This window comes from Pantherophis guttatus, chromosome 1, assembly GCF_059756535.1.
Source record: "Pantherophis guttatus breed Tessera chromosome 1, ASM5975653v1, whole genome shotgun sequence".
Taxonomy (NCBI): Eukaryota; Metazoa; Chordata; class Lepidosauria; order Squamata; family Colubridae; genus Pantherophis; species Pantherophis guttatus.
The window spans coordinates 326,362,138-326,388,872 of NC_142063.1; the positions used below are offsets into that span (position 1 = coordinate 326,362,138).

A 26,735-nucleotide genomic window follows, 5' to 3' on the forward strand; every position below is an offset into this window, starting at 1 on the left:
GCCTTACAACGTCTTCCCATGGAGTGAACCAAGTCTTTCAGTTCTGCAGCTGTTATAATGTGAAACCAAGATTGAATGATTGCTTCTATTAACTGGGTTTTATTGCTGGGTTGTTTCTAATTAACAAATTTCTTTAGTCAGCTCCATAGATTTTCAATTGGGTTAAGGTCTGGGCTATTCCCAGGCCATTCCAGCAGTGGAATATGACTCTGTTGAAACTCCAAAAAAAAGTGGTATTATTAACTATCAAACCTCAAAAATACACTGTCCTCAAAAGGGTTTCCACAATTTTGGCCACTACTGTACAGTATGCCTGATAGCTGGCCAAAACTTTCCTGGCCGAAATTTCATTTTCCTACTCTCCTACACAGTACACTGCTAATAAAAGTATACCTCTACTGTAATATTGTATTGACATATACAATCACCATTTCTTGAATCAGATTTTGCTCTTGTGATGACTACATGGGAACATCTTTATTCAATTTTTATGCTGCCTCTCTCCCCTATAAAGTCACTCTTCTAGGTTTTTATTTTTTGCCCCCAATATCAAAATGGTTTATCCCTGGCTTCTAATCTATAGCCCTGGGATTTTCTGGCAGATTTCCTTCTGACTACTAACTACAAGCAATCAATCAATCAGAAGAGAGCTGGAAGGGACCTTGGAGGTCTTCTAGTCCAACCCCCTGCAACCAATGCTGGTTTGTTCTTTGGGGAATCAGTTTTGATTGACTGGGTGATACTTGTTTACCTAGACATACTTACACAGCCAAAGCATATTCATTTTATTAAAATGTCCCAAATTTAAAGAAAAATCAAAATATTTTTTGTGGGGGGGAAGTGAATCTGAATATCTCGTTTGGCATTAAATCAAAATCTTCACATTGTTTGTGGGAGAGCACAATCTGCACGTGTTTTGGAAAAACAGACATTTAGGAATATCTTTTGCTTTGGCAATTTATGAGTATATATTTAAAATCTCCCTCAAGGCTATATTCCCTCCCAAATAGATGGAGGGGGGGAGGAAAATATCCACGTCCTGGGGAGGGTCCCCATCTTAAATATTCTTCTATTTCCTCTGGATGAGCTGTATTTTGGAACACGGCTAAACTTACAGAAGTCTTACAGGTAGGAGGACATAAAAGCAGTAACGAGATTTTATTTCGCGGGCCGCTCACCTAAATTCTTTTTTTGCTCCCCCCATTTTACCCCTTCCTTTCAGTCGCGTCATATTCGCGGTTTACGCAAATCGCCTCGCGCGCCCGCGTCTCACTGCGCGCGAGGCAAACTAGCTTCACCCCCCCCACCCCACGACCCAATCCCCTTCGCTATCCTCTCCTCGCAACCCTAAGGCCCCCTAGTGGCTGTCCAGGTGCAGCGCGCCCCTCTCTCGCCCCGCGCTCCCCACCGCGCCGCCAGCTTAGGTGGGCAAGATGGCGGCCGGAGTGCTGCTGCGGGGGACCGGGGGCCGCCTCCGCCGTGGCTCCTTCCCGGCACCGGGGGCCACTTTCCGTCTTTTCTACCTCAGGTGAGCGAAGCTGCAGAAAGGGGAGGGGAGCGTGTCCCGCGCGCATCTCTCTCTCTCTCTCTCTCTTTCCACCACCACCCCCAGTCCCGCGGCCGCCGTCATCCTCAAGGTCACGGGCAAGTCAGGTGGTTTCTAGTCGGAGCTCCCCGTTTCCTTCGCTCTCGGCGCTGGCGGAGGAGAGAAAAGCAGAGCTCCAGCCCCGTGCAGGGAATGGCTGTAAATGCGGGCGGTACCTGATAGCAGCGGCCAGGCTGGATCTGTATAACCCTTCTCAGATTCCTTATTATGCTCCCCCCCCCCGCCTCACCTCCCCCTGTCTAATAATGCTCCAGTGGCTGGTTTCTTGCAATACGCGTGCGCACTGGGAGGAGTGTGGATTGTATGGTGTGGGGGGGCGTGTTGGGTAAACCCCCGACAGTTTATGGCTCAGGGTAGTAGTAGAGGATGGGATGATTTAGTCATCGTGTGAAAGGATGTCCCGTTCGTGCCCTCTGCACATGTAAACTAGTTTTGTTCCTTCTCAAAATCCCCATAATTAAGCCCCAGCAAGCAAGTTTTGACACACACACACACACACACACACACACACACACCGCATCCCATATTATAGGAACATTCTCCTCTTTATTTCAACATCTTCATTTGGGTTCTTATTAAATTGTAAGTGACTTTGGAGACCTTTATGATGATGGGTTGTAAGCAGGGGTGAAATCCAGCAGGTTCTGACAGAGAACCGGTAGCGGAAATTTTGAATAGTTCGGAGAACCGGCAAATACCACCTCTGGCTGGCCCCAGAGTGGGGTGGGAATTCAGATTTTGCAGTATCCTTCCCCTGGAGTGGGATGGGAATGGAGATTTTGCAGTATCCTTCCCCTGCCACGCCCACCAAGCCACACCACACCATGCCCACCAAGCCATGCCCACAGAACCGGTAGTAAAAAAAAATGGATTTCACCACTGGTTGTAAGTATCCTCTAGCAATAGTCAGTTGGATTATATACGAAGGGGGAGGGCCTTCTCTGTGGGGGCACCTACCCTCTGGAATCAGTTGCCCCCAGAGATAAGGAGAATCCAAGACCTTAGTGCCTTCCGCCGTGCCCTTAAAACCCAGTTTTTCCAGCAAGCCAGGCTGGCTTAAGAAGAAATTTTAAATGTTTTAATTGGTTTGTATTTTTAATTTTGGGCCAAATTTATATATATTTTAATTTTTTTTTAATATTTGTATTTTATGTTTTTTAATTCTGGCTGTACACCGCCCTGAGTCCTCAGGGAGAAGGGCGGTATATAAATTTAAAATAAATAAATAAATAAATAAATACGACAATCCTGCCATTTCAGTATTGTGCGCCAAATGCTATGTAAAGTAACTTGCAACTGTAGACTTTCCTTCTTTCTGCTTTCCACTTGCCAACCACTGGATAATTCTTTCCTAGCATGCTAGGATGCTATATTAGAAAGAAGCAAAGGCCTGGTGTAAATATATTAATATAAATTTTATCAAGCCATTCCCTCTCCATTTATCTGCTCTTCACTTCATGTGTGAAGCCCATTGGCTACCTCCCTGCCCATGAATTGACTCTTCTCCAATTATTTTATTTAACAGTGATATATGCCACCAAAGCCCCCCTGGATTTTATGTAGCACGAACAGGTCAGACTTTGTGCAAAATGTCTATGGAGAGTCTCGGTCATCCAGGTCACGCTTGTCCCAAAGGAGCTGAAGAAACTTCTTGGATGAGAAATGTTTTCAAAGAAAAACCAGAAAGTCCAGTTGTCTCTTGAAAAAAGCACCCTTGAGACTTTGTGCAAAAATAAAAAAATAATGGACACAAGGAGTTATCAAACAGGAGCAGAGTAAAAACAAAACATTCTCAGGTTTATTTCATCACAGATCTCATTGAGTGGGAGGCAGCTGAGCATTGAAATGTTTCAGGCCATCTCAGAAGGATTTAGCAAAAAGGGCTTTTAGCACATTGCAGCTGTTAATAACCCCCACCATGGAACTTTCATCTGCAAAACTTTCTTATCTTCCCCTCTCTTGACTTACCCAATTCATTTAAATTCCTCATGAATCATATCACTTTGCATATGATCAAGTGAGCTTCTTCCCAAGAAAGCATATAATGTAAATAACATTGTCAAATTTCAAACAAGGGCTATCGGACACTTTCTGAATTGTATTTACCAGGAAGATCCATTGCAAGGTGGTCCTCAAAGTATGATCACAATTGAGTCCAAAATTTCTATTACTAAACAAGGCAGTTGTTAAGTGAATTTTGCCCTGATTTATGACCTTTTTGTCATAGTTGTTAGGCAAATCATTGCAGAGAATCATGCTGTCATTAAGCGAATCTGGCTTCCCCCATTGATTTTGCTTGTTGGAAACCAACTGGAAGATTACAAATCACATGACCCTGGAACAGTGCAACTGTCATAATACATCTCATTTGCCAAGTGCCCACAGTTCGATCGAGTGCCCATGGCAACGCTACAACAATCCTAAGTGCGAAAACCAATCATAAGTCAGTTATTTCAGTGCCGTTGTAACTTCCAATGGTCACTAAACAAATGGTTTAAATCTAGGACAACTTGTGCAAATGCACATGGCTTTGTGAAGTTTAAGGGATGTCTTTGGATTAGGCACCATACTAATCCAATCCAATCCGATCACCATTGCCCAATACATATGGGTCCAATTCCTTTTCAAAATCACTTTTAAAGCTGTTCATGGCATGGGACCATTACCAGTTATCTTGTCCCAATTGTATTGTTTTGTGCCATCCTATCAGGCAGGGAGGATATCTTATGGTTAAAGAATTTTACCTGGCAGGTTCCAGGAAGAATTTCACCTGGCAGGTTCTCTGCCATTGCTCACCCGCTTTGGAAAACCTCACCCCCAAGGGTGTGATGAGCCTCCACTCTCCTGGCCTTCAGAAAGAGTGTTAAAACCTTTCTCTGCTAATTGGCATGGGAGTCAAAGAGTGTTAGACAACCCTAGAGATGGTTGGTTTCATGAGACTGTTCTCTCCACCTTTTTAACATTTAAGACACTAACCCTATCTTTTAATTCTGTTTTTTAATTTTGTTCTTATTTACACGTTTATATTTTGTAACATTAGCTTAAACCATAGTCACTCGGGTGAGATGGGTAATATAGAAATGGGATGGATGGATAAAATATGCATCATATGATGGTTGTGAGGAACAATGGAAAAAAAAAACCAAATGGCTGAGAACCTTGGATTCTCAGGTGAAAGGTGATATATAAAAATAATAAATAAAAACCTGTATCAGAACTTTCCCCTGCCCTTTACATCCCATATCCTTAAAATTCATAGCCAAGTCTCTTTCAAATGAAGGTTTCAACTATTTTATGCTCTTTGGCCCTAGATACTTACTTTTCTGTTTCAGTGCATCTTTCTAATTTTCCATCCCTAGGAGTCTTCCCCATCCTGGTGCTTCCAAATATGTCAATTATTTTTTAGCTTTGAGAGAGAATTGTTACTAGGGTGTAAAGAAGAACGTATACTTTTACATTATTTTATTCTCTATATTTTCACTTTTAAAAAATAAGAGAAGCATAATCCCTTATCCATTTCTATTAATCATAGCTGTTCAGTGTCTCCTTGTACCGCAAGATGAACAGCATATAAATTTGATAAATAAAAATAAATAAATTCACACTGGGATCATTCAAAATGCACTCAAGGAAGTAACTGAAACAACTGGAGATGATCCCAAACTATTCTTTATTGAAAAGAGTGAGCCATCAAACCCCATGTTTTAGAGGCCCCAATGTAAGGTTAATGTGAACAGGTTACCTATGTATAGCATACATGAGTGCAGTAAACACCTTTAAGGAATAATGACAGAGGCTAGTGCTTAGTAACCAAGGCTGGATAAAAATGTTCTGATTGAGCTGCTAAATCCAGAGTGTAGAAGGCACTCTGTAAAGATGCTCTGGTATGCATTGTTTATACTTTGTTAAAAAGTATGCCTGATAAAGATGTAAGGGCAATTCAAACGTCCTTGAGATGTACGAGTTCCCTAGGAAACAGGACTTTCTCACAAATCAAGCAATGAGGCCCTGGAATTCTTATTGTATGATTCACTTCTATTGTATGATTCACTTCTACCCAATTAAGTCTAACCTTTTGTGACATGAATTAAGAAGCAAAGACTTACATGAGATCGCTGTTTGTGGCTGTACTTATATTACTATCTTGTACATGGAACATTCTGAATATATGGATTAGAGCCACTGTTAAGGATTACCTTGTGGCGATAAGGGTAATGAAGCATTATTAGTTCTCTACCATTACTGCATCTGTGGAAACCATCTCATGGCCCTTTTTTTTTTTTTATTTGATTTATATGCCACCCTTCTCCGGAGACTCAGGGCGTCTTACAATGCGCTAAGCAATAGCCTTCATTCTTTTGTATATTTATATAAAGTCAGCTTATTGCCCCCACAACTGGGTCCTCAATTTACCTACCTTAGAAAGGATGGAAGGCTGAGTCAACCTTGAGCCTTGCCGAGATTCGAACCTGCAGTAATTGCAGGCAGCTGGTCTTAATAACAGGGTGCTTAGACCACTGTACTACCAAGGCTTTTAGGTGGTACATGCCCTCTTGGATAGAGGGGGGTTGGAGATCCCTCAAGGGGTCACTCAAATTTGCTCACTGTTGGACCTTGGCCTTGTTGTGGGTCTGGGGAGGAGTCTTGCCTGGTTATCTGGGAAGGTTTGAACCTGTTGAGGCTGAGGAAGTGAACATAGTCCTTGGGACTAATTTGCAGTAAGACACAAGAGAGGGACTAAAGCTTGTGTACCTACTGGTAGAAATTATGTCTTCCCCACTGAGGTTAGAAACTTATGGCTCTCCAAAGATGTTATTACTAAATTACAATTCCCAGTAATTTCAGTCTGGGGTAAACTCAGAATACACTGGGATTTGTAGTTAAGCAACTTCTGGCTGCAGATTCATGACTGTTGGATTAAATGAATACTTAGATTTCAGTATAGTTGAAGTATCCGTGCCAGGGTGGATAAAAATCAATGATTTTTTTAAAAAAATAAAAAAAAAATCAGATTTTTTTGATTTAAATCGAATTTATTTTAATAAAAAACTTTTGGGGTAAAAATCTATCGTAAGAGTTTTCTATTTAAGATACATAAATAATTTAGTTTATTCAGCATGAAATGGAGCTTAGTTATGTAGCATGAGGCTGTATATTCTGCAGCACTGGGACTATCGGTGAGTCAACAGTGGGTCAAAGGAGTAGCAGAGATGACAGTTGCTCTTTAAAAATTATGATTTAAATCGAGTTGATTTTTTTTTCTAGTGATTTAAATCATGATTTAAATTGTGATTTAAATCAACTCGATTTAAATCAAATCCACCCTGATCCGTGCTATATCAGTAAAGCCTAAAAGAGCATGATCTTATATATCCAATTATATGTCTGTCCTATTGTTAGACATTTAGATAAAAGGGCCCTGCAACCTTTCAGATCTAGTCTTCAGACCACCTTCAGAATGCACAGGATCATAAACAAAGTGCTTACTATTATTATATTGCACCTATGTGCAAAACCTTAAATCCACCATACTTTTTCCTGAGCACTATGCAGCAATTACCATGACTCCAGAAAAAATGCTGTTTTAAGGTGTTACATACAGATGGTACACTTATATCTTAAAGCATTTTTGGAGATCATATAGCTCTAGTAAAGGTAAAGGTTCCCCTGACACATATGTGCTAGTCATTCCCAACTCTAGGGGGCGGTGCTCATCTCCGTTTCAAAGCCAAAGAGCCAACGCTGTCCGAAGACGTCTCTGTGGTCATGTGGCCGGCATGACTAAATGCCAAAGGCACACAGAACGCTGTTACCTTCCCACCAAAAGTGGTCCCTGGTTTTCTACTTGCATTTTTTACATGCTTTCGAACTGCTAGGTTGGCAGAAGCTGGGTCCAGTAACAGGAACTCACCCTGTTAGGCAGCACTAGGGATTCGAATCGCTGAACTGCTGACCTTTCGATCGACAAGCTCAGCATCTTAGCCATTGAGCCACCGCGTCCCTTATAGCTCTAGTCTAGTAGATAGTTTGATAAATTGAAATTGTTAACTTTTAAGAGTTTTTTTAAAAATCTGAATAATTTTTTTTTCATCATTTATGTTGGTAGTTCTGATTATGATTACATGCCATCAAATCATCTTTGACTCTTTGTAACCACAGAGATTCTCTCTATAATCTATCCTATCTGGTCTTGATTAAAAAAAATAATCTGTCTAATATCATCACACTAGTTACAGAAGGTTTCTTTAAAATTGTGCTTTTCTTTTTTTACCAAAATAAAGAATATTGATAAAAGATATTTAAAAACAGAAGAATATAGTGGTAAACATTTAAAAAAATTAATTTGTATCTTTTATCTGTGTTGCATGCATATAAGCTTATCCACATTTAAATATTCATAAACATGATTTTTCCTAAAGAGACATTTGTACAAAAATAAATGGAATGTTGGGAATTAACTAAGAATATAATTTATATATTTATTCTTTGACCATTTCTTGCAGGGGCCTTGCCTTATCACATAACCAATCTGGAGAAGATAGTTGGTTAAAATCACTGTTTGTCCGCAAGGTTGATCCCAGGAAAGATGCTCACTCCACCCTCTTAGCCAAAAAGGAGACTAGCAGTCTTTATAAATTGCAGTGTGAGCATCTATTTCTACATTTAATATTTCTCTATTAGAGTTTGTGTCTCTCCTTCAACCTTTTAACATTGATGTTTGATGTTTCAGTTCACAATGTCAAACCGGAATGTCTAGACTCCTACAACAAACTTTGGTAAGTCCTGATATCCGGCTAGATGCTTCCAAGTCCAGGTATCAGACTCTAAATCTTACGTATATTTACTTACACCCAATTTTATGAACTCAGTAAGACTTCTGGGTAAACATACATATGATTGGGCAAACACTTCATCTGCTCACTTGAAAGGAGCAAGAATAAGTTATCTCAGGTTATAAAATGGATAGTATTTGAACTCTGCGTTGAAACAGTTCACCAAAAAAAAAATAGTACAACAGAGAGCTAGAACCTTTTACCCAAATGCATTTTTGTACATGCAGGGAGATTTTTGCAATACTGTAAGATGAACCACGAAACAGGAAGTCTGCTACAGTTCTGTTGTTCAGAATTGTACCACCTCATTCTGCTGAATGTTGAAAAGACATAATTATGCTATTAAATATGAGAAATATCCACTTATTAACTATGCAGAAATACTCTTCTTAAAAGCAAGAACAATGCAGATTTTTCTTTGCCAAGGCAAATGTAGAAAACTGGTTTTAAAGTATCTAGATTTTCACAAGGACCCTTAGTCATTGATGTTGTGTGAAGATGCTGTGGAGAAATCTCTTAGAAATTTAACAGAATAACAGTTGGAAGGGACCTCGGAGGTCTTCTAGTCCAACCTCCTACTCCAGCAGGAAACCCTTTATCATTTCAGACAAATGATTGTCCAATCTCTTCTTAAAAAGCTCCAGAGTGATTTTTCATTACATCATGAAAATGCAATTTCCAGGAATCCAGGAGGATTCAGCCTAGATTATGTTGAATACTGATGGATAATAAAAATGTTAGTGACAATCAACTGTCACCAGTACTGTAAATACTTTGGAAGAAAGCGAAGTCGATAGCATGCAGCTTACACACATTCCTTTTGTTTTTGTTTTTAATCAGTGAAAAAGTTCTGCCAAAGATCCATGAAGGGAAGGAGTATCCATGTACATTGGTGGGGACGTGGAACACGTGGTACGGAGAGCAAGATCAGGCTGGTAGGAGATAAAACATATAGCAGAATGCAAAATTACTCCAATGTTTGCAAGAGATGTTTTTCCCAATCTGGATGTGAAGTTGCAAAGGGTGGGCAAGGAAAACACAAATCTACTGTACAAAGTAGATTAACAAAGGGCTGATTACAGAGAGCTGATCAGACTCAAGTCCTGCAGGGTCTAAGAAAGAGCAGATACTGACCCAGCAAAATTCAAATGCTCTCTGGAATACTTATATCTGATGCAGCAGATGGAACCAACCTATATATCTCCAGTAAGAAAAGAGAACTTAAATATGTGTCTTTTGATTTCAGTACATCTCTGGCGATATGAGGGTGGCTATCCAGCCCTTACAGAAGTCATGAGTAAACTTCGAGATGATAAGGTAAAACCAAGTGATTTCTGTCAATACTTTCTAACCTTTTTGGTAACTTCTGGCCTGGAGTTTCTCTTCCTCTCATGAAGAGAAAGTATCTGGCTCCTGTTTTGTTCTGGATACTTTGCAGATGACTTTGCTCAGTGGCTTTTTCTCTCCCGCCCCATGCCCCTTACCCCTGTAAAAACAAACAGGGCTTTATCAGAGAGAAAAATGAAAAAGGCTGCTTATGATTGGTGATATATGAAAAAAAAACCAGTGGCCACATGGAAGGGACTTTGGGCTTAAAAGTAGCTGCTTGAGGGTCCCTTGGTCTAATGGAATATAGTCCTCTGGATGCTTTGCCATGAGAGCTCAGCTCCTCTTATCTACTTCTATTTGCAAGGTTATCTAATTGTCTACTATAAAATTATCAGACATAGACCAGTTTCTGACATGTTTCTGCAAACTGACTATCTCTTCCAAGAATTCATGTCTCTGGGACGCTGCTATAATGTTAGTGAAGGATTATATTTTAGAAATGTTTTCTGCAGTTTCATCACCAGGTATTAGTGGCCCAATTCTGTTTGGAGCTATACCTCATTATCCAGCTTCAAAGAAAAAAAAAATAAGGAGAGTTCTACTACTTATTTCTGATATTACAGCAACTTTTATGCTATTTAAGAAAAAGAGTGATTTTTATGTTAATATACCACAGTTTTATAATGAAATAAAATAATCTATCTTACTGCTTGGGTCTTAATTAAAGTTACATGTTTTAATCCAGTCTTCTTCAACCTGGTGTCTCTACATGTGTTGGCTTTCAATTCCTGGAATCACTGTTGGATATGCTGACAAGAGATTCTAGGAGCTGAAGCCAAATACATTTTAATTACACCAGGTAAGGAAAGAGTACTTTAAAGACTATACCATTTTTCAATTATATGAGATCTCCTTTTATTCTCACACTCCTTCTTCTCTCTCTTGGCTTTTAAATTATTAGCTTATGTATTTTTGAATAACTCAATACTTCAAATTTTATATAAAGTAAGATTTATTCAAATAGTATTTACATTATCATTGACAGGTCTAGAGTTCGGTATCTATTGGGAATCATTCATTCATTCATTTTCTAGAGCCACCCAACTCAACCAAGTGACTCTGGATGGCTTACAATTCTAACAATATAAAACAATTAAAACAATTTAACAAACATTAAAACACTAAAAAAGCATCCACAAAATAAATAAATACAAATAGCAGCCATGATGATTAATCAACTAATGGTAAAGCCAAGTGACAGGACTCTTAAAACATTCCAAGCCCAGGTACACAGCCATGTTTTAAAGCTTTGGGAAAAGCCAACAATTTTGGGGCATTTGGTATTTTTCCATTATTGAATTATGAATATTTAAAGAGAATCTGGATAAATTCTTTTAAAAATATAATGTCTTTTCACAATACCCTTAAGGAATCCAATTTGTTGTTGTTGTTTAGGAATTTACAGAGTTTCGCAAAGCAAGAGGAAACATGCTTCTGTCTCGCAAGAATCAGTTGCTGTTGGAGTTCAGCTTTTGGAATGAGCCTGTTTCCAGGCTAGGTCCCAACATCTATGAATTAAGGTCTTACCAATTACGTGTGAGTGGGTTTTTTTCCACAGGTATAGAATTTGCATAACTTATTTCTTTAAAAAAAGGTAAAGAAGAAGCATACGTGCTTTCAGTACAACCTCAGGACTTAGCCTGCATCTTATCGGATTAACAGTAGTTAATTACTCAGAAATAATGTCTTAAGATTGCATGCTTGTGGAAGCTTATTCGGATAATGCAACTGATAGACAAAAACGGCAGTTTGGTTCTTGATAGAAATGCCTAACTAGAGTACCAGTGCTACCTAAGTTTATTTGTTTTCTGCTGAAAATTCTATTTTTTGACAATAGGGTCATTTTTTGCTGGGTGTGTGTGAAGTAAGCGCTTCAACTGTTAATAGTGTTATGTCATTGTTCTTACGTTGATTTAGAAAAGAAATAAAAGAAATGGGATTAGTAAACTAAAACAAAAAAACTAGAAACGGGGGTATTAATTCTTAGCTTGCAGGTGATAAGAAGAAGCCGTTTTAGATCTAATGATATATTTTGTTTCTTTTCAGCCTGGAACAATGATTGAATGGGGCAACTACTGGTAAGGCCATAATGTGTTGAAGATGCTGTTGTAGGTTGCAGTATAAGTTTATATGCTGCTTCCAGGGGTTGGAAGGAAATTGCTAAAAACAAAAATAGTAGTGCAAGATTAACTAGGTATAATTTAATACAACATTCTATTTCCCAAATACCTGTTGAGATGATTATGAATATGATTGTCCCATTCAACCTTAGCATCTTCCATTATTGTAAATAGCTAAATAAAAATCTATCAGGAGCCTTCATATATATATTTCTCCTGCTCATTCCTCCTTACCTAACTCTGTTAACCCAGAAGGTCATGCACCTTTATGATAAACAAACCCCTACTAAGAAAAATAAAGGTGCACATTACAAAATGAAAATAAGAGAATTTTTCAGCTTTTTAGGAATAAAACATGTGCATTAGCATTGTTGGTATAAATACTGACAAGTATAAATCATACCTATAATGCAATTTATATCTTTTATTTTTAGATGTGCTGAATTTTACGACTAGGTTGAGCCTCAGATTCTCCCCTGCAAAATGAGAAGAGTAGGAGCTTGCTTTGTTGAACTGATTGTAAATATAAGTAAAATAAGTTATGTAGCACTGCCACATCAAGCTAATAATTATTGTGGATGACATCCTGTTTAGTACCGTATTTTCCGGCGTATAAGACGACTTTTTAACCCAGGAAAATCATCTCAAAAGTCGGGGGTCGTCTTATACGCCGGGTACCCGAATCTGAGTTGCTGGCGCTGACCGATGACACTTTGGGAGCGCCGGCAACATTGAGGGGAAGCTGTACTCTGAATTAGTTCCAACCTACAAGAGGTGCCAGGCAGTGCGCGGCCCACGAGAAAGGAACGCGTCCCCACTCTACCCCGGAATTCGGGTCACCTTCCTTCCTTTCCCAGCAGTCCACGGTGAAAGCGGCGGCGTGGTCGACCTGGGCCAGCGCCTTGCACACCTGGCTCTGAGTCTCCATTATGAGAAGCTCCATGCGACTTCGCATGTCTCCGCCCCAGTCGCGCAGCTCTCGCAATCCGCTCACCGGAGGAGCCATGAAGTGCTCGCACCGCCTTGCCAGATCTTCCTCGTCCTCCTTTCCCCACGGCTTTTCCCGTTGTAATTGCTGCTGCTGCTGCCGCCGAGGCTGCTCCTTCATCTCCGCCCACCGCACCAGACCCAGCCCGGCCAGCACCGCCGTGGCTCCCGCAGTCCAAGAAGATCGGCACCTGGGCTCGCAGGCGAAGGGTGGGAGTGCGCAGCGATCAACGCTGATCGCAGCCACCCACCATCGCCCCAACGGGAAGAACCGCCCGGCAGCGATTCCAAGGAGCCCGAAGCGAACATTCTGGAGCAGCACGGGCTGGCCCAGAGGCTTACACCCCGGGAGCCCAGGTGCCGAACCCCGCACAGCAGAAAAGACATGACAGCCGGTGCCCAGTTCCTTCTGCAGCCATCCAGATCAGCGTCCGGGCTCGCAGGCAAAGGGTGGGAGTGCGCAGCGCATTTTCCTGGCTTGGCCCCGATCCGGATGGCTGCAGAACGAACTGGGCACCGGCTGTCATGTCTTTTCTGCTGTGCGGGGTTCGGCACCTATGCTCCCGGGGTTTAAGCCTCCGGGCCAGCCCGTGCTGCTCCAGGATGTTAGCTTCAGGCTCCTTGGAATCGCTGCCGGGTGGTTCTTCCCATTGGGGCGATGGTGGGTGGCTGCGAGCCTGGAAGAGGTGGTGAAATGCAGAGCAATACCTCGTGGGGAAGGAGTCCGCCATGGCTCCCGCAGTCCAAGCGACGCCGATCGCTGCCACCCACCATCGCCCCAACGGGAAGAATCGCCCGGCAGCGATTCCAAGGAGCCCGAAGTGAACATCCTGGAGCAGCACGGGCTGGCCCAGAGGCTTAAACCCCGGGAGCCCAGGTGCCGAACCCCGCACAGCAGAAAAGACATGACAGCCGGTGCCCAGTTCGTTCTGCAGCCGTCCGGATCAGCGTCCAGGCTCGCAGGCAAAGGGTGGGAGTGCGCAGTGCATTTTCCTGGCTTGCTTACCTTAGCTCAGTGGTTGGGGGGTCAAACAACCCTTTCACAGGGGTTTTGATGGTGGTGCAATACAGAAAAACGAGCGCAGCCCTCGCCATCCGGAATGAATGGTGCTGTTGTGGCGGTGGGGGAGGGGGCGGCAGAAGCGGGAAGAAGCGGCGTTTGCGATGGCTGGAAGCTGTGGAAGTGAAGCACAACTTTCATTTGTACGGCAGCAGCATTCCGCCTTGGTATATTTGTGTCAGGAGTGGCGCAAGGCAGCCTTTGTTTCCTGCTACCTGGGACTCAGAGTGGTAAATGGCGTCTGATCCGGAGAGCTGCTGGATTTTGCTCTCTAATCCGGATGCCAAATCGGCCCCCTGCAAACTCTCGTCTCTCAAGGAGCGCTCCCTGAAGCGGGGCTGGAAACTTTGGTTGGACTGCTTGAGAGAGGAGAGCTTGCAGGGGGGCGATCTGATGTCTGCAATGGAGAGCGGCATCCGGCTTTTTCTCTCCGCTGTAAGAGCGCTGTAAGAGTGGCAGCCCTCATCTCCTAATGCTTGGGACTGCAAAATCCAGCTGCTCCCTGGACCAGTCACCATTTACCGCTCCGAGTCCCAAACATTAGGAGATGAGGGCTGCCACTCTTACAGCGCTCTTACAGCGGAGAGAAAAAGCCGGATGCCGCTCTCCATTGCAGACACCAGATCGCCCCCCTGCAAGCTCTCCTCTCAAGCAGTCCAACCAAAGTTTCCAGCCCCGCTTCAGGGAGCGCTCCTCGAGAGACGAGAGTTTGCAGGGGGCCGATTTGGCATCCGGATTAGAGAGCAAAATCCAGCAGCTCTCCGGATCAGACGCTATTTACCGCTCTGAGTCCCAAGCAGCAGGAAACAAAGGCTGCCTTGCGCCGCAAATATAGCAAGGCAGAATCCTGATGCTGCACTTTCAGCAGACAGATGAGGGCTGCCTTGGCCATCGGCTGGCGCAAATATACCAAGGTGAATGCTCATGCCGCACAAGTTCAAGTAGTGCTTCGCTCCCACACTTCTTCCGGCCCTCAGTCTCTCAGGGAGATGCTTGACTTCCTCTCAGCCCCAAGACACTGGCTGGCCCATGAGATGAGAGAGAGAGAGAATGAGAGAGAAAGAGAGAATCAGAATAAGACAGAGAGAGAAAGAGACAAAGAATGAAAGAGAGAGAAAGACAGAATGAAAGAGAATGAGAGAAAGAGAGAGAATCAGAGAGAGAGAGTGAGAGAGAGAGAATGAGAGACAGAGAAAGAGACAGAATCAAAGAGAACCAAAGAATCAGAGAGAGAATGAGAGAGAGGGAGAGAAAATGAAAGAGAATCAGAGTGAGAGAATCAGAATGAGAGAGAGAGAGTGGGGAGAGAGAGAAAGAGGGGGAGAGAGAAAGAGAATGAGAGAGAAAGAGAGAGAGAGAGAAAGAGAAAGAGCGGGAGGGAGAAAGAGAAAGGGGGGGAGAGAAAGGGGGACAGAGAGAAAGAGAGAATGAGAGAGAGTGGGGGGAGAGAAAGAGAGTGGGAGAAAGAGAGAGAGAAAGGGGGGAGAAAGAGAATGAGAGAGAAAGAGTGGGAGAGAGAGAAAGAATGAGAAAGGGGAGAGAAAGGGAAAGTGGGGGAAAGAAAGAATGAGAAAGAGAGGGGGAGAGAGAAAGAGAATGAGAGAGGGGAAGAGAGAATGAGAAAGAGTGGGAGAGAAAGAAAGAGAGGGAGAGAGAGAGAAAGTGAAAATGAGAGAGAGAGAAAGAGAGAATGAGAGAGAAAGAGTGGGAGACAGAGAGAGAGAGAGACAGAGAGGATGGAGAGTGCCTGAAGGACCCCATCCCGTACTGGGAGTCCAGGTGCTTCAGCAAGCGGGGCACTGGATTCGTATTAGTGGTCTGCGAAATTTAAAATTATGAAGTTGGTGGTCCCTGAGGTCCAAAAGGTTGGGGACCCCTGGCCTAAGACCATCGGAAAACACATATTTTTGATGGTTTTAGGAATAACTTTATCGTTGGGGGTCACCACAACATGAGGAACTGTATTAAAGGGTCGCGGCATTAGGAAGGTTGAGAACCACTGCCTTAGCTGCTTGCCTTGCTTCGCTTGCCTGAATCCATTCCATCAGCAAGCAACTCCCTGCCTACAACCAAGCAGGCAGGGAGTTGTGGACTTCAACTCCCAGAATTCCTCAGCCAGCAAAACAAAGCTGGCTGAGGAATTGTGGGAGTTGAAGTCTACAAGTCTTAAAGTTGCCAAGGTTGGAGACCCCTGTTCTATTGGGTACGTAAGTTTTTTTCCCCTTTGGGATCTTTAAAAAAAAATAGTTAATTGGGTTTTTTTTAAGTTCTTTTTTAGACCTAGCCATTTAAAGTTTAGGAAGTTTTAAATTTAGCTTTCATATAAAAATAAAATAAAATAAAATAAAATAATATTTGTGCAGCTTTCTGAGATTTAGTGTGTTTCTGTAGTGTTTCACTCTAACTACACAAACACACAAAATCTCACAAAGCTGTATGTGGAATTTTGTGTGTGTAAAGTGTGAAAGTTGGGTTTTTGGGCTTTTTGTGGCTGTGTGAAGTTCCTGCTTGTTGCAGGGGCCATTTTGGGTCTAGCACAGCTACTTTTACATTGTGGATGAGCCAGTTGTGTTGTGTTGTGTTGTGTTGTGTGTGTGTAAAGCGTGAAAGTTGTTTTTTGGGGCTTTTTGGGGCTGTGTGAGGTTCCTGCTTGTTTCAGGGGCCATTTTGGGTCTAGCACAGCTGCTTTTACATTGTGGGTGAGCCAGTTGATGTTTTTTTAATTTTTATTTGGTGTGCGTTGGAAGAGGGATAGTCTTATACGGCGAGTATAGCCCAAACCCTATATTTTAACAGGAAAAGTAGGGGGTCGTCTTATACGCCCAGTCGTCTTATACGCCGGAAAATACGGTAGTATTGGCCATAAATGTTTGGGGTTTTTTTTAATTTAAAAGACAAAGTAAGAATTTATTCCAGAATTAATTCTCATCCCTTTTTTTTCAGTTCAAGACTACATTAATATGGATCATTAGGCAAATTCACTTTTATCTGACTTTCTATATAAAGTGACCGGTCCATTATTTTAGGACAGGCTAATTAACTCTAGACTCAGAACTTCCAGAAAAAAACATATGTATTAAAGGAAATTCTTTGTATGAAGCAGCTGCTGGAATCCTGAGAATTTAGAGGTTTTGAAATTGGGCTTTGCAGACACTAATCGAATTTGTCAAGAGCCAGGATCCAGGAGATGCCCTTTAGATGCTATCATTATCAATAGGGCCCAGGATGGTATTTGTCATTCAACAACTTCTCTAAGTTCTCCAGTTCTGTCCTCAATCATGTTACTTCATATCAAACTGCCTTATACTAAGTTAGACAGTTTCAAGCAATACTGTTTATGATGACTAGCCAACAGGGTGGATAAAAATCAATGATTTTTTTTAAAAAATCAAAAAAATCAGATTTTTTTTATTTAAATCGGATTTTTTTTTTATTTTTATCGAATTTATTTTAATAAAAAACTTTTGGGATAAAAATCTATCGTAAGATAGTTTTCTATTTAAGATACATAAATAATTTAGTTTATTCAGCATGAAATGGAGCTTAGTTATGCAGCATGAGGCTGTATATTCTGCAACACTGGGACTATCGGTGAGTCAACAGTGGGTCAAAGGAGTAGCAGAGATGACAGTTGCTCTTTAAAAATTATGATTTAAATCGAGTTGATTTTTTTTTCTAGTGATTTAAATCATGATTTAAATTGTGATTTAAATCAACTCGATTTAAATCAAATCCACCCTGCTAGCCAAAGTTCCTTATTCTGAAGTAGCCCTGAACAAGTGGCCAGTCCCTGTTTTACAAATCAAGGAGACTGGCCTGCCAGATTTGTTTTAATAAAATACATAATAAGCCAAGTTTATTTAAGTTTGATTTAAGATGGGCAACTTTACAAATGTTTTAAATAAATAAAAAATGGATGTAAAATCATAAATGGATTCAAGGTACTCTTTAAATTATAAGTAACCTACATAAAGCTGAATTACCCCTTGGTGCTATAATCCAAACACTGCTGTTGGCTTCAGATCTTCCAAACTTTCTCTATTGCTCTAAATATTAATCTGTTGCTTATTGCTGTGATTGAAATATGATGCAGCATTTATGTCAACTGCAGCATTTGGTTTGTAAACATCCATGTCCTTCCTTTCAGGGCCCGGGCTATTCGTATCCGGCAGGATGATAAAGAAGCTGTTGGTGGATTTTTCTCACAGATTGGACAGTTATACATGGTCCATCATCTCTGGGGTAGGACTTGACTTCATTGTTATCCTTTAGGCCATGTGTGTCTAATCCCAGTTGGCTTAAAGGCCATGTCAGGGCCCACAATGTGACAGGTTTTAATTTGGGGGTGGTTTGAGAGATTAATTACAGAGTTGGAAGGTACCTTAGAGGATTTCTAGTTCAATCCCCTGCTCAAGCAGGAGACCCTATATCATTCGAGATAAGTGGCTGTCTAGTCTCTTCTTAAAAGCCTTCAGGTATGGAGCACCCATAACTTCTGAAGGCAAACGATTCCACTGGTTAATTGTTCTCACTGTTAGGAAATGTTTCCTTACTTCTAGCTTGCTTCTCTCCTTGATTAGTTTCCATCCATTGTTTCTTGTCTTGCCTTCTGGTCCTTTGGAAAATAGGTTGACCTCCTCTTCTTTGTCAGTCCAAACATAAGAGCAAATTCAACTATTATTTGCATCCTTTTAATGTTCCCTTGGAAAATGTGGATTTTGTTCATGTTAAAATGGCAATATTCACTGTTTTCTTCTCCCATATTCTGAGTCATTCCCTGGCCTCCATAGCACCACACTACTTTATTTTTCTTTTATAGATCGCTAAGAGTTCTTCAACACGAAGTGTTGGAGTCCTGGGCCATCTGCCTAGGAACTCAGCTTTTGAAGCTAAATCACTTTGAAGTGCTCTTGGCCATCCTGAAATAATGAAAAATAAAATGAACGACCAGTATCAGGAGGATATATGCCAAACGGTGCATTGACACTTGTTATCACATTGCCAAGCCTTCTATGGCATTTTATTGTAATTAAAACTTGTTGATGGCTATCATATCATTGAAACTACAAATCTTTTTTCTACCAATGCTTGCAGCTTACAAAGACTTGCAGACGAGAGAAGACATAAGGAATTCTGCCTGGCACAAACCTGGATGGGATGAGCTCGTGTATTATACGGGTAACAATTTAAACCTCACAGCTCCTGCTTGAATAGCATGTGGAAGCCATGGCCAGAGGTGCCTAACATGGTGCAGAGAAGCTGGATACAGTAACTCAGAGACAATTCTGGCCAGCTTACAAATATTAAATACCCTGGGATACTTCAATATTCCTTGTATCAGGGTGCTTTTAAAGAGTGAGCTATGGTGGCACAGTGGTTAGAGTGCAGAACTTCAGGCTACTTCTACTGATTGCCAACTGCCTGCAATTTGGCAGTTCAAATCTCACCAGGCTCAAGGTTGACTCAGCCTTCCATCCTTCCGAGGTGGGTAAAATGAGAACCCAAATTGTTGGGGGCAATAGGCTGATTCTGTAAACCGCTTAGAGAGGGCTGTAAAGCATTGTAAAGTGGTATATAAGTCTAAGTGCTATTGCTATTGCTTTTAAAGATTACCCAGACACTCCAAGTGCTCCATAGTGCAGTGGCCCACATACTTACTGGCTCTCGGAGATGGGAGAGATTTTTCCTATTTGTGGACCCTACACTGATTGCTAATTGGCTTCCAGGTGCACATGAGGCTCTGGTTTAGACCTATAAAGTCTTTTATGACACAGCATACTGTATCTACAAGACTCTGTGTTTCAGCCAGTGTCAGTTCAGTCTATAAGAACTTTCGGGGAGAAACTGTTCATAGTCCCTCATTTCTGAGAGATTTAGGAAGAGAGGCTGAAGGGACTGCTATTCTAGGGCAGAGTCACATTTTGGAGCAATCTCCTTGCAGGAATAATTCTACGCTCAGAACTCTTTTTGACAGCATTCACTCAAACTGATATAGAATACCATTTTTGAATTATTTTTTCTCTGTTCTTATCAGTTCTTACTTATATAATTCTGGATGGCCCCTCTTGAGATTTTAATATTGCAACTTGTTTTATATTTTGTTTAAGCCTCTCAGAGGCATTAGATTGCAATAGGGCAGAAATTTGGTGGATGAATAAAAAAGTAAATAAATACTCACATAAGATATTGTGGCCCTGAAACTTTTTAGTTTTCTCTCTTAGTTGTTCCCTCTTTAGATACAGATTCTCTTCTCCAAGTACCCATGATCCTTGGGACTAGGCTGACAGATGGCTAACTGAGTTCAGGGTAGTTTTGGGGTTGGAAAGTGAAGATAAGATTAGCAAGCATTTCGGACCATATTTCTATACTTATTTAAATGTGATGAGGATTAAAAAAAACAAAGTTTTCTACTGGAGGTAGATGCTGGGATCAGCAAAGTTAGGGATTTTGGAGGACAATATCAGCAACGATGCTCATCACGTGTGGAGCTTATTATGCTGCCAGGGCTGTGAGGACGGGGTATGAAGGTGCCAAGGTTGAAGATAGGGAGCTGGAGAGCAGACAAATTTATTATCAAATCAGAGGGTGACTCCTCTCCATTTCCAAGACGAGAAATGAGTGACATGATATCTGGGTGGGAAAAAGACATGTTAAGATTGAAATCTTCAGGCTCTTATATGTAGAAGATTGACTTGCTAGACTCTGTAGTCAGTTATTATTAGGGCTACGGTATAAACAGATTACCTATCTGAGCCTTGTCCTTGACTCATCTACTTCCAACCCCTGAGTACCAGCTAAGTTCCTAGGGAGTTATTGCTGTGTCCATATGCTGATCTGATAAAGGAGGCCCTTTGCTCAGGATTTCTAATTATTCTGTCTCCCTTTCCCTTTTTTAATCTTCTTGTTGTCACATTTTGTTTCACTGTTTCTTAAACTCATCCCACTCTTGGCTCTGCCTCATGGGTTGCTCTTCTCCCTTATCAGGAGCAACATACTTTCTTTTTTCTAAAGTCTCAGAAGAGTTTCAAAATGCTGCAGAACAAAGCTTCTATCACATGTCGTATCGAGATTTCCCCCACAGTGCATCTTTGTCTGTGTAAAGCTGCTTAGAGCAGAGGCACCCAGGAGGGGTCAAAATTGTGGCCATAACTGCAGGAGTGAAGCCCTGCTCTTTTTGTGACTGTATCATACACCTGTGTAAAGGGCTAGTGCTTTAATTGCACGCCTGCAACTGTTGTGTTGGGTTGTTGGTTTTTTTTACCCTCTCCTTGCAGATGCTACTGACCTGGTTCTCTGTATACCTGCAGATGTTAGGCATGACTACAGCTTTTTCTATAATGCCTCCAACCATTTCTGAATATATGTTAACAGTTGTGGTGGCTACTTTCACTGGCTCTTTGGGCTGCAGGAATCTGCCATGTTTTTCCTCTGGCTACAGCAGCCATTCATTTTTCATACATCACATGTATCACCTTATTTGTGTTTATTTATTTTCAGTGCCACTTATTCAGGAAATGGAATCCAGAATTATGATACCCTTGAAGATTTCTCCACTTCAATAAAGCTACCGGTCAGCCGATGCCTATGCATTGATTTAAAGTGACTTTTTTTTTGTTGTTTTTTAGTTAATTTTGATGGCATGTGTTTGGCAGTGAAAACCTTGACGTCCCAAAGTATTATATACCGAGGCTGGTAAATCTTTTCTTCGGATCCTGCAGGAGCACTTACAAATCCATATGGAAGATTTGTAGGGTGATCATTTAAGTCTTAGCTTTCAACCATATAACTGTACATGCACAAGCATTTGGACAGGCAGCAAACACTGATGGAAGGACACATGCTTCAGTGATAGTTGCATGAGCTTTAACCATTTGAACATTTGCATTTTATTACGGGGAGACTTGTCAATTGAGCATTTTTGCCTTCATATCTGCGTATTCAGCCTATTGGGCCTTGTGGTACAAATCATTGTTGGGCAAAGCCTTTCTTACGCTTCTCCAGATTTGCGTAGAGGGCAAATGGCATGGTTGCTTTCTTCTTTCTAGGAAAGGTGTACGGTCACCTCAAGGATGTCTGTTACCAGTTGCTCCTAAGAGCAAAGGGGCTTCCTGCACTACAAAATGGTGACCGTAGTATTTCTAAAAGTCACCAATGTTCACTCAAAGACACTAGGAATGTAGATGCGAAATTAGAATATCAAAAGAAAAAAGTTTCTTTTTTCTTAATATAGTTTGATCTGCAACTATCTGCGCAGTTTGCATCTGTCAACCTTTACTCATAAGTAAGTCCCATTGTGTTTAGTAAGACCAATTTCCCCCAAAAGTGAAGCTGTTGTCAATAGGGGAGAAGTGACGATTACGGTAAGTCTTCCTCTATTTTTCATTTTTCTTCAAGACCTTCCCTTTCTTGTTTCTTTGTTGGGAACTGTAAACTTAATTGCAGAGTAAAGGCACTCATCCCCTTGCTTCTCATCTGTAAATACTCCACCCTGATTGCTCTGTTTCAGTGAAGAGTCAGTGGCAAAAAGTTCCCTGGAATGTATTGTGGATGGCTGTGCAATTAGAGGAGGTTCAAGCCATATGTTTTCAGCTTTGGGAAGGCGTTCAATGTGACATATCTAGATAATTCCCTAATCTATAGCATGAGAATCAGCTAAAGAAGGATCAGTGTGTTAAAATATTTTAAAAACACTCCTAGACTTACACAATAAAGTAGGATATGGACAGATTTTTTTTTTGAAAAAAACAATCATTTCTGTGGGATTCTTTTGTAGATGGCAATTCAGAAAAGATAATTAAAAGATTGCCTATTAAATTACCTAAAGATAAATTAATGTTTCTGCCATGTCTAATTGTCTGTTTTTGATTTTCTTTTAGAATAGATGGATTTTTTAATATGTGTGTATAATGTAGATACATTGAAGTGATTATCTTGTAAGTTGATGAATCAGTGTAATACACTGTTATCTATCATCTATGATGTATCCAACATTTCAGTAATTTTTGGCAAAACATAATAAAATCCTATTGATTTTCTCATATCATGGGCATTGTTCCAGCTTTACTGATTATTATTAGATATTGTTTCTTTTTGTTTGGAGTTAGAAGATAAAGTATTACTGAATTTACTGAATTGAATTTACTTACATAAGGTATTTTAATCTGATTTACGGAGCTGGAATGACAGAATAGTACATGAAAAGGTAATCCAACTCGTAATAGATGAATAGAATTAATTGTGCTTTAATAAGGACAGCATTCTAGAGGTCACCCTGACTGATTTTCACACAACAGGATTCTCCACAAGATCAGGCTGCTCAAGGAAGACATGCTTTCTCTGGAGAATTTCTGTTCTGAGGATAACTGAAAAAGAACCATCTTGCATAACCATCTTGATCCACAATAAATGCTTCCTATTTGACATTTTTGCACTCTAGTGTTGGAGAAAACTGTTGAGAATACCATGTACCGCCAAGAAAGCAAACCAATGAAACATTGGAGAAATCAATTTAAAAGTTTTTTCATTGAAAGCACGAATAACCAGGTCAAATTACCCTAGGTTTTTTTTGTTTGTTTGTTTAATTTGATTTATATATGCCGCCCTTCTCCGGAGACTCAGGGCGGCTTACAATGCATTAAGCAATAGCCTTCATACTTTTGTATATTTTATACAAAGTCAGCTTATTGCCGCCACAAACTGGGTCCTCAATTTACCTACCTTAGAAAGGATGGAAGGCTGAGTCAACCTTGAGCCTGGGGAGATTCGAACTTACAGTAATTGCAGACAGCTGGTGTTAATCACAATGCTATCAGTCTGCTGAGCCACCAGGCCCAAGCATATTAGGCAAAAACCTATTTCTCTCATGTGGACTCTGATGTTGGAAAAGATGGAACGAAAGAGAAGAGAATGAGTAGCAGAAATGTGGGTGGACTCAGTTACAGTAATAATGAGTACCATTGGGAGACCTGAAAACAGGTTAGGGATAAGATTGCCAGGAGGAAAATCTATTCACTAGAAGTTGAAAACAACTCAATGGCACATAATCTTTATACTTCTATCTATCTAACTATCCATCATCTATCTACTTCTTAGTAAAGGTGTCTGATCTTCCCCATCAAAGTCTGATTTCCACAACCATTTGCCACTAATTTGCTAGGAGGATTGTAGAAATAAACCCCCATAAATTTGAGGGTTTTCTATTTCCTGTGGTTCAGACACAGAATAGTTAACTAGACCTACAGTACAGTAGTAATCAACACAAGTAATAAAACCTTGGAAGAATGTCTACAGAGATTCTCAGTCATGCAGGTCATGGTTGTCCCAAAGCTGCTTTTTTAAGAGGCAACTGGACTTTCTGGGTTTTCTTTCAAGACGTTTTGCTTCTCATCCAAGAAGCTTCTAAGCTGAAGAAGCTTCTTGGATGAGAAGCGAAACATCTTCAAAGAAACACCAGAAAGTCCAGTTGCCTTTTGAAAAAGCACCTTTGGGAAAACCTTGCAAGGAAAATCAAATCCCAAGAACCAGTCAGGAATTTGGATGTCTTCCCTTGCATGAGTTTTGATATAAGGACTATTTTGTCTTGTACTTCAGGGATTTCTGTTTTCTCCTTTGAAGCTAGTTGAAACAACGTTCCTGCCTGTCCCCTACCCAACCTCAGCTGGTAGAATCTGAATTTATCTAATGAATTTGGAGAGCAGGCTGGGGTACATAAAGCTAGTTGCAGAATAGATTTTGTTTTATTTCATGGATTGAGATCCATAGATCGAATATTGCCAGTTCTCAAGAGTAAAGCGACAAATAGCATATTTAATCTACTCAACAGTGAATCAGTTTTAGCACAAAAAGATAAATCTTCCCTTGACTTCTGTGCTACATATCTAGGCTTTGCTGACTTCTAGTGATCAACTGGATTTTTGCAACCCGGATGTGATAAAACTACTTAAATCAGGCTCCACTCCTGGTAATTTAATGTGTATATTTGTGTTGCTTTCTTGGCAACAGTAGTAGTCTCCCATTGTTTTCTTCCAACATGGTTTTTGATTTCACAATCTTGCTGTAGCTCTGGGACTCCCTGTAATTTTCCATCCGCATCCTGTATTAACACGCCATGCCACAAAATACTAACTAACATGTAGTTAATTGGCTGGACCTGTGGGTGAGAGGCTGGCGGTTTCAATCTTTCTTGTCTAGAAGCCCACTGAATCTACACGATATGGCTTGACTTCTTGCCCTGGTGCAGCAGTTTGGTAATTACTGCTGCTATCTAGCATCTTCCCTCTAATTCTAGTTTGAGAAAAAGAAGACTTACACAACCTGTAGTGTCTTTGTAGCAAATAAAAGGTTAAAAAAATGGAAATAAAGAATATATATAATGAACCTGGTAGCATGAAGACATCCTTTAACCCTTTCCCCCCATTGGGAGATCTCAGAAGTGATAAAATCAAACTTTATTTTTAAAAATAAAGTCACCTGAAAGAAAAGATCTATGAAAACTCAAATTACACAAAGGCATGCAATGTTCATGGCAGACCACTAGATGGTGATAATCTACTCTAGGGATCATTGGCAAAAGATCCCCTTTGTTATACAGTATATTACCAGTACTTCCAAATAAATCAAGAAGTAAAAATAAAAAGTGAATAGAACTAGGAATTAGAATATATTTTCTAGGATACTCAGACAAACGAAATTGAAATTGAAAACACATAATTAGAGCAGTCATTGCTTTCTTACAAATATCAGGAACCAGTATCATTTACTGGTGTCAGGGGGGCTAGTTCCTATATTGGGGAGGGCGTTTCCATCGGCATTGTGGGTGGGAGGGGCAGATATGGCGGGAGCAGGGGGCCACATCGTGTTAGGGGAGGACGCACTCGCTACTTGCGAGCGATTGCGTGCTCCGGCCCCCAATGCTCTTCTCGCTCCCTGGGTTGTTCAGATCCTCAGGCCCTGGGCCTCCGGTTGATGTGCAATGCCAGGTCCATGGTAAATAAAGCCCCCCTCATTTGTGATCTGGTTCAGGAGGGGTGTGTGGACCTGGTAGGTATTACGGAGACCTGATTGGGCCAGGAGGGGGGGGTCCCCCTCGTTGAGATGTGCCCACCGGGTTTCTATGCATTCCACCAGCCAAGGTCCCAGGGGAGGGGAGGGGGGGTGGCGGTTTTTGTAAAGGAAGGTCTCGCTCCAAGGGAGGCCACTGTACCTCATAGCCAGATGTGAGTCTCTCCTGGTGAAGTGGGGACAAGGGAGGCAGATGGGCTTGCTGATTACGTACCTGGCTCCCTGCCACATGTCGGCTGCCCTGCACGAGCTACTCAACGTGATTGCCGAGGTGGTGGTGGAGACCCCCAGGCTTATGGTCATGGGAGACTTCAACCTGCCATCTGTCAGCGAAGTCTCTGAGGCAGCCCGGGAGTTCATGGCTTCCATGACGGCCATGGACCTGACCCAATTAATTCATGGACCCACTCACACGGGAGGACACACTGTGGACTTGATTTTTGTCTCTGGGCAGTGGATGAATGATCTTGAGATAGGGGCGGTAGCGATTGAGCCCTTGTCATGGTCGGATCATTCCCTCCTTAGGCTTGACTTTCTAACTGCCACACCCCGCCGCAGGGAGGCGGAACAGACCAGATGGTTCCGCCCCAGGCACCTGATGGATCCTGATAGGTTCCAGATGGAGCTTGGGCCATTTCCTGAGGCTCTGACTCATGACTCGGCTGAAGAGCTGGTGGCCG

The 26,735-nt window shown here is 41.5% G+C and overlaps 1 protein-coding gene across 2 annotated transcripts; it reads left to right on the forward strand.

Moving 5' to 3' along the window:
* The first annotated feature begins 1,220 nt into the window (after positions 1-1,220).
* NIPSNAP2 (nipsnap homolog 2) lies at positions 1,221-23,035 on the forward strand. Of its 2 annotated transcripts, none has more exons than XM_034420980.2 (10): positions 1,221-1,528; positions 8,110-8,249; positions 8,337-8,382; positions 9,280-9,374; positions 9,686-9,756; positions 11,224-11,364; positions 11,875-11,906; positions 18,143-18,237; positions 19,090-19,173; positions 21,493-23,035. In XM_034420980.2, exons 1-10 carry the CDS (start codon positions 1,434-1,436, stop codon positions 21,555-21,557), a joined length of 864 nt encoding a protein of 287 aa, XP_034276871.1. In that variant the 5' UTR covers positions 1,221-1,433; the 3' UTR covers positions 21,558-23,035. The 2 variants fall into 2 exon arrangements, with proteins under 2 accessions (XP_034276871.1, XP_087745158.1); XM_087889032.1 differs by lacking the exon at positions 21,493-23,035 and adding an exon at positions 20,980-21,191 and having other exon boundaries at positions 1,360-1,528.
* The last annotated feature ends 3,700 nt before the right edge of the window (positions 23,036-26,735 follow it).

What these genes read in the sequence shown, in the direction of transcription:
- NIPSNAP2 (XM_087889032.1), top strand. Translation starts at nt 1,434, where the DNA reads ATGGCGGCCGGAGTGCTGCTGCGGGGGACCGGGGGCCGCCTCCGCCGT. An exon ending in GTAAACTTCGAGATGATAAG is followed by an intron (nt 9,757 to 11,223) that starts GTAAAACCAAGT and finishes GTTGTTGTTTAG; the next exon opens with GAATTTACAGAGTTTCGCAA. An exon ending in TAAGGTCTTACCAATTACGT is followed by an intron (nt 11,365 to 11,874) that starts GTGAGTGGGTTT and finishes GTTTCTTTTCAG; the next exon opens with CCTGGAACAATGATTGAATG.